This window comes from Oryza glaberrima, chromosome 9 (genome assembly GCF_000147395.1).
Source record: "Oryza glaberrima chromosome 9, OglaRS2, whole genome shotgun sequence".
Classification (NCBI taxonomy): domain Eukaryota; kingdom Viridiplantae; phylum Streptophyta; class Magnoliopsida; order Poales; family Poaceae; genus Oryza; species Oryza glaberrima.
Genome location: NC_068334.1, coordinates 2896826 through 2909663, shown reverse-complemented (window position 1 = coordinate 2909663; position 12838 = coordinate 2896826). Strand labels below are relative to the sequence as shown.

The following is a 12838-nucleotide window of genomic DNA, read 5'->3' as shown; positions in this document are numbered from 1 at the left end:
CTAGACATATATACCTATCTAGATTCATTAGTATCAATATAAATGTGAAAAATATTAGAATGACTTACATTGTGGAAGAAAGTATACTCGAACTGAACTTGAGCGAGCCTACTTAAAAGCTCAAGGTGGTATAGATTTGGCTCGAGCTTTTCTCAAGCTCGAGCCTATGTAGCCTGGCTCGGTCGAGCTGATCAGCTCGTTGACATTCCTAATTGTTTTGATTGTCATCCACTACCAACAATCGATATACTCGATTATATCGTATATTGATTGATCTCCTAATGTAATCACTGCTTGGCGCATGATCTACTTGCTCACTACATGATCTCATCTAAAAGGACAAAAAAAAAATTCTAAAACTTTTGATGTTGTTTGGATTTTAAATTTCGTAAAAAAAATAATCACCTCATGAATAATATTATTAAGAAATCTTGAACTAAGCCACATTTGTCACTTGTCAGCAGAGAGCCAGAGATGAGGTTTGGCTTGCCTGAGGGGTTAGAATGTAACAAATCCGAAGCAAGAAGGGTATAATTACAATATTACATGTTGTTTAACGAAGATGAGAAGGCCAAAAAAATCTGAGCCCCTAAACCCCTCAAGATCAACCACCCAGGTGCCACGAGGGTTTAAGCGAAAGCCCCCGCATCGAACCAAACACCGGCTCCCCCAACCGCACCCCCCTCCTTCCGTTGGCGGCGGCGGCGGCGGCGCGGCGCCATTCCCCTTCCTCCGCCACCCTCCTGTTGATGCCCTCCTCCCCAACTCCGGCCACCGCACCAATCTCGTGTTCGCCATCTCCTCCTCTCCACCTCCACCTCACCGCCCGCCGCCAAACCCTAGCGCCCCCCATGTGGCGCCGCCTCCCCGCCCGCCGCCTCGCCTCCGCCCTCCTCTCCTCCTCCGCCCCGCTGCCCCACCCTCTCCACCGCAGCCTCCTCCTCCTCCTCCCTGCCGCCTCACAGCGTCTCGCGCCGTCGCAGACGCTGCCGCGGTTCGCGTCCTCCTCCGCCGCCGTCGCCGCCGAGTCCGTCTCCTCCGAGGAGGTCGACGAGTTGCACCACGCGATCGGGGAGATCGCCCGCGGGGACCCGAGCGTCTCCGCCCCGGCTCCGGCGGCGGGGCAGGAGGGGCATAGGAGGAGGTCCGGGAGAGGGAAGCACTCGGCCGAGGCTATGGCGGTGCACGGGGTCGGGTACCACAAGTATGCGATGCTGCGCCGGCGGCAGATCCAGATTGAGACGGAGGCGTGGGAGCAGGCCGCCGAGGAGTACCGCGAGCTGCTTGCTGACATGTGCCAGCAGAAGCTGGCGCCCAACCTGCCCTATGTCAAGTCGCTCTTTCTTGGCTGGTTCGAGCCACTGCGAGACCAGATCATTGCCGAGCAGGAGCTCGTGGGTGAGCGCGGCGCGCGGGCCTCCCATGCCCGCTTTTTCAACATGCTCCCGGCTGATATGATGGCCGTCATCACCATGCACAAGCTCATGGGTCTACTCATGACCGGTAGCGGCGATGGAAGTGTCCGAGTCATCCAGGCTGCGTGCCAGATCGGCGAGGCAATAGAACATGAGGTTTGTCGGCTGTGGCTGAGTTCTGTATCTTCTTGTTTGTTTTACTTTTCAACTCTGCGCTCCATTCAAGAATAGTTATTGGTTAATGATAGCTTTTAGGAATGAGAACAAAACATAATTCAGGGGTATCAGTCCTTGGGTCACAAAATATTTTACACGCATCACGACATGCCACGGTAGGTGCGGAGATATGATATGACCATAGGCCATTGGACCTTTAGGATGAACGCTGGCAGAATTCAAAATGTTCTATATTGCAATACTATTAAGTTAAATATATTTCTTCCTGCAGTTTTCAGCGCTTAACATCATTAGAGCTTATCATGATTGCATTACCAATTTATTTTTCTTTTGGAGACGTATGGTTGTATGAAATTATTGGAGAAGTATGTGTGTATGAGTTCAACTATTATTGAACCATGGTTGAAATAAAGATCAAGAGCCTCCTAATATAGGCCTCATCAGAAGCCTATATGATTTGGTTAGTTCCTTAGAATTGTGCTTTGCTAGCAGTGGGGCTCCTTCAAATAACCTCAGGTAAAAATATTTGTCAAATATGCAGAATTTTTTCTACCATAACTGAGAATAGTGTTCGTGTTTTTCAGATATAATTTGGTAGTATTCTTGCAGAGCTTTGATTATCTAGCTAGTTCATGTTTCCCTCTGAACCCACCAATTTAGTTAAAAAAATTCCAACTATTGTCCAAACAAAGTTATGCCATGAAATTATACCTTTATTGGCTCTCATTCGTCTATTATTTTCTTAAATATTTTGAGAATATGTTAATTTTCAATTTTCAATATTTTGTTTCGACTAAACTATTATTGTTGCCAGTGCACCAATTATGGCGACAGTAATTTATGCAATAACATTGCTGCTGCTAATGAATAAATGTATATGTCTTTGCCCTTTGTTCCTGTATAGGTTCGAATCCACAAATTTCTAGAGAAGACAAAGAAAAAAAGCAATAAAGAAATGGATAATGAAGAAGAAGGAGGTGATTCAGACATTGCCAAAGAACAAGAGCGTCTAAGAAAGAAAGTCACTGATCTGATGAAAAAGCAAAAAATACGGCAAGTAAGAAATATAGTAAAGAAGCAAGATAACTCCAAGCCATGGGGTCAAGATGCTCATGCAAAAGTACGTGTCTCTTGCTGAATCTGGTTAATATAATGTTTCATTACAACACTATTTTGACTGATGATAGTTTCTATGTCTTGCTGCTTAGGTTGGTAGTCGTTTAATTGAGCTTATGATTGAGACAGCCTACATACAACCACCTGCTAGCCAATCAGCAGATGGTCCACCTGATATCCGTCCTGCTTTCACACATGAAATGAGAACTGTGGCAAGAGAGCAACAGTAATAATGGCAACTCTAATTTTATATCTTCTTTTACAAAAGCAGTTTGGTGTTTCGTCCTAACTCATCATTGTAATCAACAGGAAGAGTAGTCGGCGATATGGTGTGATCAAGTGTGATCCGCTGGTCCGGCAAGGGCTTGATAGAACAGTGAGTGGATCCTTCTGCTATCGTCTTGATTCTGTCAAAAGACTCTTCTGATCTTGCATTCCTTGATTTGCTCATGAATAATGTTTTTCCTTTGACAGGCAAAGCATATGGTCATACCTTATATGCCTATGTTAATTCCGCCTATCAGTTGGACTGGGTTGGTACCTTTTGCTTATCTATGTTTCTTGGAGTTCTTTGGCTGCTATACTATCCATTTTAACAAATTAGATATGTGGTATATTTTAAATAATATGTTATTGCACCTAATAGTCGAGATATTTTTTTCTAGTCCTATCTGATTAGTTCAGTGCAAGTTGGTGCTGTTTGGTGAGGCCATTGTTGCATTGACACTCTGAATATGAAGCAGACTGCTCTCTATTGACATCATGCAAATATTCTATAGGTATGACAAGGGTGCACATTTATTTTTACCATCCTATGTGATGCGCACCCATGGAGCTAGACAACAGAGAGATGCTGTCAGAAGAGCTCCAAGGGAACAAATGCAATCTGTGTTTGAGGTATTCATTTAACTTGCTCATAATTTTTATGCAAATTATATTAATAATTTTTAAGATACAATCATAAGATATTTGAGCACACCTGTTGTTATGTTACAGTTGCTTCTATTGTTCATATGCTCTTGGACATTGACATGTTGATGCCTTTTTATGAAGAGAAAATTCTCTATACTCTACATATCCACTCTGTTAACATGAATTGCCATAAGTGTACTGGGTGTCTGGGTCATAACCCTAAATACAACCCCCCCTCCCCCCCACCCAAATCCCCATCCCCACGATACATTCCACATGCTGCTCGCTTCTGCTTGCCTCTGCATCTCATGACTATGATTGGCTGTTCGCCTCTGTTTGCAACTGCCATTGACACCACCCACCTTCTCACCCTGGCAATGCTCGCCTCCACCCACTGTTCCACCCCTGACCGCACCCAATGCCAGCCTCCTCCCCAGCTCGGCCTCTGCACCCTGTCGGCAACGTTCTCCACCCCCAGGGACGCACCTCCAGCTCCTCCCAGGAACCCTAGTTCTGTTTTTCAGAACACAATAATATTATCATTTGCAGCTTTGATTAAAAGAAAAGCAATTTTTAAACACCAAAACCTCTAAAACAGCTGCACCAAATGAGATCTATCATAATCCACCTAAATGCCAAGAGGAGCTTTTGTGGTTCAACCATTTAATGCATTATTGGTCACAGGCCTTAAATACTCTTGGGAGCACCAAGTGGAGGGTTAACAAAAGAGTTCTTAGTATTGTCGACAGAATATGGTCAAGTGGTGGCCGGCTTGCTGACTTGGTCGATCGCACTGATGTGAGTTGTCATTTATTCTCATAATAATGCTGTGAGCATGTGACTCAGATTCAATGGTGGTGGTTTTATCAAGATACTTTAGTTTTAGATATCAACTAAAAAGTTTCATGTACTCTAGGTTGCTTTACCGGAGAAGCCTGACACTGAAGATGAAGACAAGTTGAAGAAATGGAGATGGACCTTGAGAGCAGCCAAGAAGGAAAATAGTGAAAGGCACTCCCAGAGATGTGATGTAGAACTAAAACTTGCCGTAAGAGACTATAACGGGTAACCATCATTTACTCACTTCAATGCTTCATCTAATGAATACTCATGTTGGTAACAGGTAGCTCGCAAAATGAAGGATGAAGATGGTTTCTACTATCCACACAACCTTGATTTTAGAGGCCGTGCTTATCCAATGCATCCTTACCTGAACCACTTGGGTTCAGATCTTTGCCGTGGAGTTTTGGAGTTTGCAGAAGGTCGTCCGCTTGGTAAATCAGGCTTGCGCTGGCTAAAGATACATCTAGCAAATTTATATGCTGGTGGTGTTGACAAATTATCGTATGATGGCCGAATTGCATTCACGGAGAATCACTTGGAGGACATATTTGACTCAGCTGATAGACCTCTTGAAGGCAAACGATGGTGGCTTGGAGCTGAGGATCCATTCCAATGCCTTGCAGTGTGCATAAATCTCACTGAAGCTTTAAGAAGCCCCTCACCAGAAACGATGATCTCACATATTCCTGTGCATCAGGTACCTTAACTTTCTCTCATTTGCTTTAGAGAGCAATGATCAATTGGTAAATTCCTTATTTATGCAATATAGCTATGTAGTGATCATTTGATGGGGCTCTTGTTCTCATAAATATGGTTTTTTTGCTACTGATACATTTTTCGTATGGCACTGCACGCCCATTTCCTATGGTTCATCTCAGTTGTTATCATCTATTTGTATTAATAGAGTTTGTTGTGAGTTATAACTTTCCAATACTTGAATCATTGTTGCAAGTTATTTCCTAATCATAATTAGTTGGTCGACTAGGTAGGTAACTGATGCAGTCTAACATATCTCATGCATATTGTAGGCATTCCATATCTGCTTTCGAACCACAAGTAGTTGGTTGACTAGTTGCTCACTTCGCTGAATTGGTCTTATACTGACTTGACTCAACGTGATAAACAGACTTAAAAATGATGTCTAACATTGCTTCCTTCTTTTTTAGTTTGTTGAGTAAATTATATATTTTTTTCCAGTTGGAGAGGGAGAATAACATTCATGTGATAGTGAAAACTCGCACATGGCTCACTTGCCAGCCTCACACTGGATTCTGTTTTCCACCACTAATTTCCTAGACAGAATAGCAAAATCTAGTGTGTTGTTAAATTTGTTTATGTTTTAATCCTTCTAAATGCAGTCTACTCGCAACACAGTTTTGATTTTCGCTAAGATTCACTTCCATGTTTAATCATAACTACAATAACATTTTCCTTTTTCAGGATGGTTCTTGTAATGGCCTGCAGCACTATGCTGCTCTTGGAAGGGATAAGGTCAGTTTGTGTTTGAATAGTTTTGGTGTTTTCATAAGGATTATTTAGTCAGGCATGGATCATCATCATCATTTTTTTTTTGGCTAGTAGAGTTAATGATTTTCTTATCAATTTCATGTAGTTGGGAGCCATTGCTGTGAACTTAGTTGCCGGGGAGAAACCTGCAGATGTTTATACTGGAATAGCTACCAGGTATGTTTGGATGGCATTGTGTTTAGCATTGCACCTTGTTTATGGTAGGATGCAATGCTCCATTGCAACATACTGGGCATGTTTGGTTGTCTGCATTTTCCCAGCCTGGTTCACATGTCTCATCCTGGCTAGCCTTGGCCTGGCTTCGCAGATAAAAAATGGCTTGTTTGGTTGCCTGTATCCTTTGGGCCTTGATTAAGATTTGAGATGTTTGGTTGGCTAGAAAAGGAGGGTGGTCAGATTTTTGCATGCATAAAATTTTGATTGGTTGGTTGGTTGCATGAACATTGAATTTGGTTGCCTTGTCACTTGGGTGGTGAGATTACCCACTTTGCTCATGGGAATTAGCTATTGTATATTCGTTAACAATATATTAACACCTGTAGTTACCTGTACTAATTAATTGTTATGGGTCTGAATACACAGAAGAAAGACAATGATGATATACCTGCCACTGGTTCTTGGTCCCACATTTACATGTCTTGAGAATACTTTTGAGTTTTGACTGGCTCATTAGCACTAACTACATAGTACACACACATTTTATTAGCCATCTAGTGTTGGATAGCCTTTGTAGCAGTAGTTCTTGTAGGAAAAAACATGATTGTGGCAACCTTCTCCAGCTGCATATCACCACCAGCTTGCTTGGATTCAAAAAAGAAAATAAATATCAGATACACAGCAAGCAGTAGTAACTACAAGACATAGTATGGTTAATTGAAGTAACAAATCAAATTGGTACATGAGATAAATCCAAGAGGAATCAAACAAATATGCCACCAATTGCTAGATCCATGCAGTTCTTAGCTTCGGTGCAAAAATTTCAATCACTTACTTCCTCCATTTCATAATGTAAGTCTTTCTAGTATTGCCCACATTCATATAGATGTTAATGAATCTAGACATATATATGTGTCTAGATTCATTAACATCTATATGAATATGAGCAATGCTAGAAAGTCTTACATTATGAAACGGAGGGAGTAGTTTTTAATGTCAAATTCCAACCATTATGCATAATTAACAGATCTAGCCAAGATTGATCTCAAATAAACCCAAAAAGCTAGGAGAATTGACCATTAGCAACTTTACTCCGCCCAGACTAGGTACATGATAAATCAAACGCTAGAGCGAAAAAAATCACAAGAGGGGAAAACCAGAAAGGAACGCAAGGAGGCATGCACTGCCTCCTTGATACCAGTTTCCACCATGAGCAGATCCAAATAGCACACTTCTGACGTAGACATCAAGCTCTGCCTCTCTTCCTATCCCCAGATTACTAGGTTTGCCTCAAGTACAAGAGCACATGCACAGATGATACTGTTGACGGGAGCACATGTGCGGTAGTGACAACATGGATCTGGAGTGGAAGAACCGGGAATCGCTTCTGTGGTGACTGGTGCTGAGATTCCCTGGTTTTCGGCAGTCGATTGGCAAGCTCAATCAGGATGACCGAGGAGAGGGGGAAAGAGAAAGATGAACGCAAATGAGGAAGGGGAGGTGAGTGGAGCCTAGAGGAGAGAGAATGTTTCCATCAGGCCTTGGCTTGGTGAGCCGTTTACATGAGATGGGCCTGGCTGGGAGCATAGATCAGGCAACCAAACAGTCCAGTTTTACATCCGCTCATGCAAGCCAATCCTGACCAGGCAACCAAACAGACCCATAGCATATGCTGTACCCGTACCTATTTGCATTCTGTGCATCATGCACACTGAATTCCTCATTTTTGGTGAATTCCAAATTATTGCGTGAATGCAATATTACAAGCTAATTCTAGATTAGTTCAAAGATGTAGTGTGTTATTTTAATCCATGGCTTAGCAGAAAGAATTTTGTTTCTGCAGGTTACAACACTTCCCATTGAGTAAGCAAGTATTCCAGTATTATTCTAATTTTTAGAACTATATAACCAAATTGGGTCCTACCAGATCATAGAGATGCATGAGAATTTGGTTTGTTATCATGATGTACAATATTGGATATAAGTTTTAATCCTTGATTAGAAAATGTACTCACTGATACAATTCATGCTCACTATTATTTATCTGTAACAAGGTCACTGGAATAGGCCAATATTCTAATGTACAGTATCATACACAATCAAAATTGATATTTAGTTGAGGTCCTTAGTCGTTTTAAACTAGTGCCTAAAAATTGATTAAATCTAGATTTGAGGATCATCAGGTCTAGTTTATCAATCTTGATGCAACTGATGCCATATCTTAGAATTAAGATGGCGAGTGGTTCATAGTTTCTGTACTTGTGCTAGGGTGGTGGAAATTATGAAGAACGATGCGCTAAAAGATCCTTCTACAGATCCTGATGCAGCACGCGCACGTCTGCTACTTGATCAGGTAGTTCTTCATATATTTTTTAGTTCCTGTTGTATTTGCTCACATGACTAGCAGGATGGATGTTCTCAAAATCGAAGAGATTTGGTTTTCAGATGAATATAGGCCTGAAAACATCAGTCCTCAAGAAAATCGCCATCTGATGTTTTGCTACAATCTATTAAATTCTCTAATGCTATTTACATTATACGATAACTATATGTTAAAAATGGCTAATTAGGTTCCTAAACAACACTTTATTTCATATTTTTGAATGATAAGTACCGATTCATCATCCAATTTTGCCCAAAATGGTTCACAGTGAGTTGTCTTATTAGCCATTTTGGAAATTTGTTAAATCAGTGCTCAGGGAATGAAAGAAGAAATTACTTCGGGATTCTTTTCTTTCACTTAATTGATCTGTTTATGTAAAAGTTTGCTGCCTATGAAATAGTGATAGAAGGGTGTTTTGGTGCTTGATGCTGTTCGGTTGATACATAACCTTGCTGTTGAGAGGTCCATGGATTAGAGTTTACCCTTTAATCTTTTACCTGCTTGATTATCAATTGCAGGTTGACAGGAAACTGGTAAAGCAAACTGTGATGACATCTGTGTATGGTGTCACTTATGTTGGAGCACGTGAGCAAATAAAAAGAAGATTAAAGGAGAGAGACATGATTTGTGATGATTCAGAACTTTTTAGTGCATCATGCTATGCTGCTAAGGTCGAATGTCTTATTCAGTGGAACTGTTTTATTTCATTATCCTACATAAGTGTAATTAAATTGACCATATAATATTTATTTATTTATTTATTTTTGATGCTTGATAGGTTACTCTGACAGCACTTGGTGAGATGTTCCAAGCTGCCCGCAGCATTATGAACTGGCTTGGTGACTGTGCCAAGGTACGTATCCTAAGACAGCCGCATTATACCAATTTGATGCTGTAAATACATTTTGCAGCAATAAAATTCATGTCTATATCAATTTTTGCATCAACAAAATCCATGTCTATGTCACTTTTCTACAGTGGCATCCTACCTCTTTAATTGGTATTGCAATTTAGGAAAGACGCAAGTTGTGAATTACCTCACCTGTTCTTTATGACAGGTAATTGCTTGTGAAAATGAACCTGTGAGATGGACAACCCCTCTTGGACTCCCAGTTGTTCAACCATATCGCAAGCTTGGGAGGCATCTTGTAAGTGTTATAAGTATTTATTTTATTGTTGCCAACTTGCAATGTGCCTCAGACATGATGTAATAAGGCAACATGTGCCTTCTGTTGTTCTGATATTAAAGTGGCATTCTTGATGTTCTCTTTGCAGATTAAAACATCATTACAAGTCCTGACTCTTCAACGTGAAACAGATAAGGTATTATCAATTTGGACTATATTCCACATTCTGACAATATCGCTATCAGCTGGTTGCTGGTCGAAGTGTGTGTGATGATGACATGTAGTAGTGTAGTGCACTTTTTGATTAAGGAATGGACCAGATTTGCCATCAATGGGTCATCTAATGAATTGTGTCACGGCTTTATTCCTGATATTTCATTCATCTTGGACATATGTTAAGATCGGATGAACTAGGATTAACCCATATCCTTTCCTCAAAGTAAACACCTCACTTGGTTTCTATTTTATTTTTTATAAAAACATTCCACCAGTCACTGACTACCGGGTGCTAGTGCCTTTTTTCAGATTTCCCGCTTAGAACTTAGTTTTGTTTAGCACATGTGTTATGAGAAAACAAGCTTTTGAGTCCACAAGTATGCTCTTGTTAAGTGTCTGGTTTGAACTTTTGACATTACCAAATCAAGGTGAACAGCCATTATATTTTTATATTTTGCACATCTGCTTAAACAAGCTGAGGCCGGCAACTGCAATTTATTAGCTCATCGCATCAACTGTGGTACTCCAATCATCATTCAACATCAGCACTATGTACAATCTGCAAAGACTGATGCCATGTTTTGCTCATTTGCTTACTGATCAGTTCACTGCCTGTGCAATCCCTGTGGTAATTGTGCAGAAAATGGGTTATTGAACTGTGGACGCAAATGGATTATTTTCCTCATCACTTGCTGTTGTATCTTGGAATCTAATAGATCTTTAGAATACTTGATACTTTACACTAAAATTCACTCAACCAGGTTATGGTGAAGCGGCAGAGGACTGCTTTTCCTCCAAATTTCGTGCACTCCCTTGACGGTTCTCATATGATGATGACCGCTGTTGCTTGCAAAAGGCAAGGACTAAATTTTGCAGGTACCAGTTTTACTGTGTTCTGGGAAGTGTTTATATTATCCCTTGCATTAAGCGCTTAAGGAGAAGTACATTAGTCACAACATTTTTTTAAAATCAATGCAGGAGTGCATGATTCGTATTGGACACATGCTTGTGATGTTGATACAATGAACAAAATACTACGAGAGAAGTTTGTGGAACTCTATGATACGCCTATCCTCGAAAATGTGTGTATTTTCTTATCCCGGTTATTATCACAGATATTTAACAACCATTCTATCTTGTTCAGAATATCACTTAAGAAAAATCAGATTTTTTTTTCTGGCATACTTTTCTTGCTCCTTAAGTAATTTTGCTTGGATTATTTTTCAAGTTCCCCAACAAATATATGGATTAATATGAGAATGAGACCATCGAAATATGTGAGTTATGTGCACCTCCTAGCATAATTAGGGCATTCCCAATAGATAGTTACTATTGTTTAAATAACTAATAAAAGAGAGAGGAAGAGAATGCCTCTAATAACAATTGCGTTAGTTTGTTGCTAAGCATGTTACCAGGTGAGAGTATTGGGTAAATTAATTTGTTTCTGCTTGTATCTCTCCTCAGAAAGCATTTTTTCAGTGTGAAATATTTGTCTAATGGTGCAATTGAGAATAATAAATGTGTGTTTCCCTTGTCTTCCCATGCTTCTAAAGTTGTTGAGTGTTAAGCATTTCCATTTATTTGCTATGTAGGGTAGCTGAAAGATAGTCTGAGATAAGTGTTCTCTTTCATAATATCCTAGAAATATCAGTATTAATACAGTTTTTCTTTGCAGTGCATGATTTGCATGTTTACCGTGTTGGCATTTGCTGGTTTTTCTGTGTTATTCTTTGTGTGATAGTGAGTGTTGAAGTGACAGGTTGCATAACTGACAGTATTTTTTTGGTGCAGTTGTTGGAGAGCTTTGAGAAATCTTTCCCTGAATTAAAATTTCCTCCATTGCCAGAGAGGGGAGATTTTGATCTCAAGGATGTCCTGGGATCCCCATATTTCTTCAACTAAGTCAAGCTGTGGTGGAAAGCATGTTATTCTACCTTGCTTTGCTGCCCACCTGTGGCCTGGAGTTCTATTGAAGTTTATGAGCGGCCCAGCAGTCTCAGATGACGAAACTAATTCTTTTGCTAGCTGACTGACAAAAATTCGTGGATGTCTTGCGTGAAAGCTGAAGGTATACCTAGAAAAATGCATTTTAAACAGAGCTGGCCAAGGAGATAGTTGGAGGGGATGTCTTCAAGCAACAGTCAAATAAGTGGGAACCGATCAAGAAAAGCTCTGGGAGTAGGTTTTGCTGCGTTTAGGCTTACTGTAGTTTATATATTAGTGACTTTCTTGCTATTCTTTTTTTTTTTAATATCAGGCTCACGTTTAGCACGGATACATCTTGGAAGATGTTCTGGTCCATGTAAATGTAATTATGTAATTTTTTGCCCTCGTAAGTTATTTTCTTTTTTTCTTTTGTGCAATTTATAGAGGGGGTGAATCTGATGACTAAATACCGGCAAAACACTAATTTATACTAGTTACCATTGCGGTTGTAAGGTAACATCTTAAATAATAAAGTGATATAGGTTGGCTTCCTCATCATTTCAGACGTGTATGTTTCGGGCTTGCTGACCTTGAAGATATCATGCTTTCACAATTCTGTCCAACGTCTCAAATGTGTTGTATAACCGAGTGAGTGTTCATTTTGGCGCATCTCATTTTTGTTAAATTAGAATGATTCCAATATGTTTTCAATGGTTTGTGTTTGCTATGATTTCCCGATTTCTTATATACCCCACCAGTCCATCAAAGTTTTCTTGAGTTTGGTTGTGAAATAATTGTACCCATTATTTTATTTATAATAATTAATTATCCGGAAATTAAATAACTAGTAAATCAGCAGTGATATTTTTTTTTACTATTTTCATAATTTGTACAATATTTACTAAATATTTAATTTCGTGATAATTAATTATTATATATATATAAATTTTGGGGTATCGTAACTAAAATGCATGGCATCAACCCGAAGACTTAGTTAGCATTTGGTGGTAAGTCTAAGGACTGTTCAAAAATATTTTGAT

General features: G+C 40.0%; 1 protein-coding gene across 1 annotated transcript; it reads left to right on the top strand.

The window, feature by feature from the left end:
- Window positions 1–637: 637 nt before the first annotated feature.
- LOC127784490 (DNA-directed RNA polymerase 1B, mitochondrial-like) lies at window positions 638–12406 on the top strand. The gene is made up of 19 exons (XM_052311812.1): window positions 638–1571; window positions 2497–2712; window positions 2801–2934; window positions 3018–3084; window positions 3183–3241; window positions 3488–3605; window positions 4305–4418; window positions 4537–4668; window positions 4744–5160; window positions 5904–5954; window positions 6076–6146; window positions 8415–8499; window positions 9048–9200; window positions 9308–9382; window positions 9588–9677; window positions 9805–9852; window positions 10634–10748; window positions 10851–10954; window positions 11664–12406. The coding sequence occupies exons 1-19, from the start codon at window positions 750–752 to the stop codon at window positions 11772–11774; spliced, it is 2982 nt and encodes a 993-aa protein (XP_052167772.1). The 5' UTR covers window positions 638–749; the 3' UTR covers window positions 11775–12406.
- The last annotated feature ends 432 nt before the right edge of the window (window positions 12407–12838 follow it).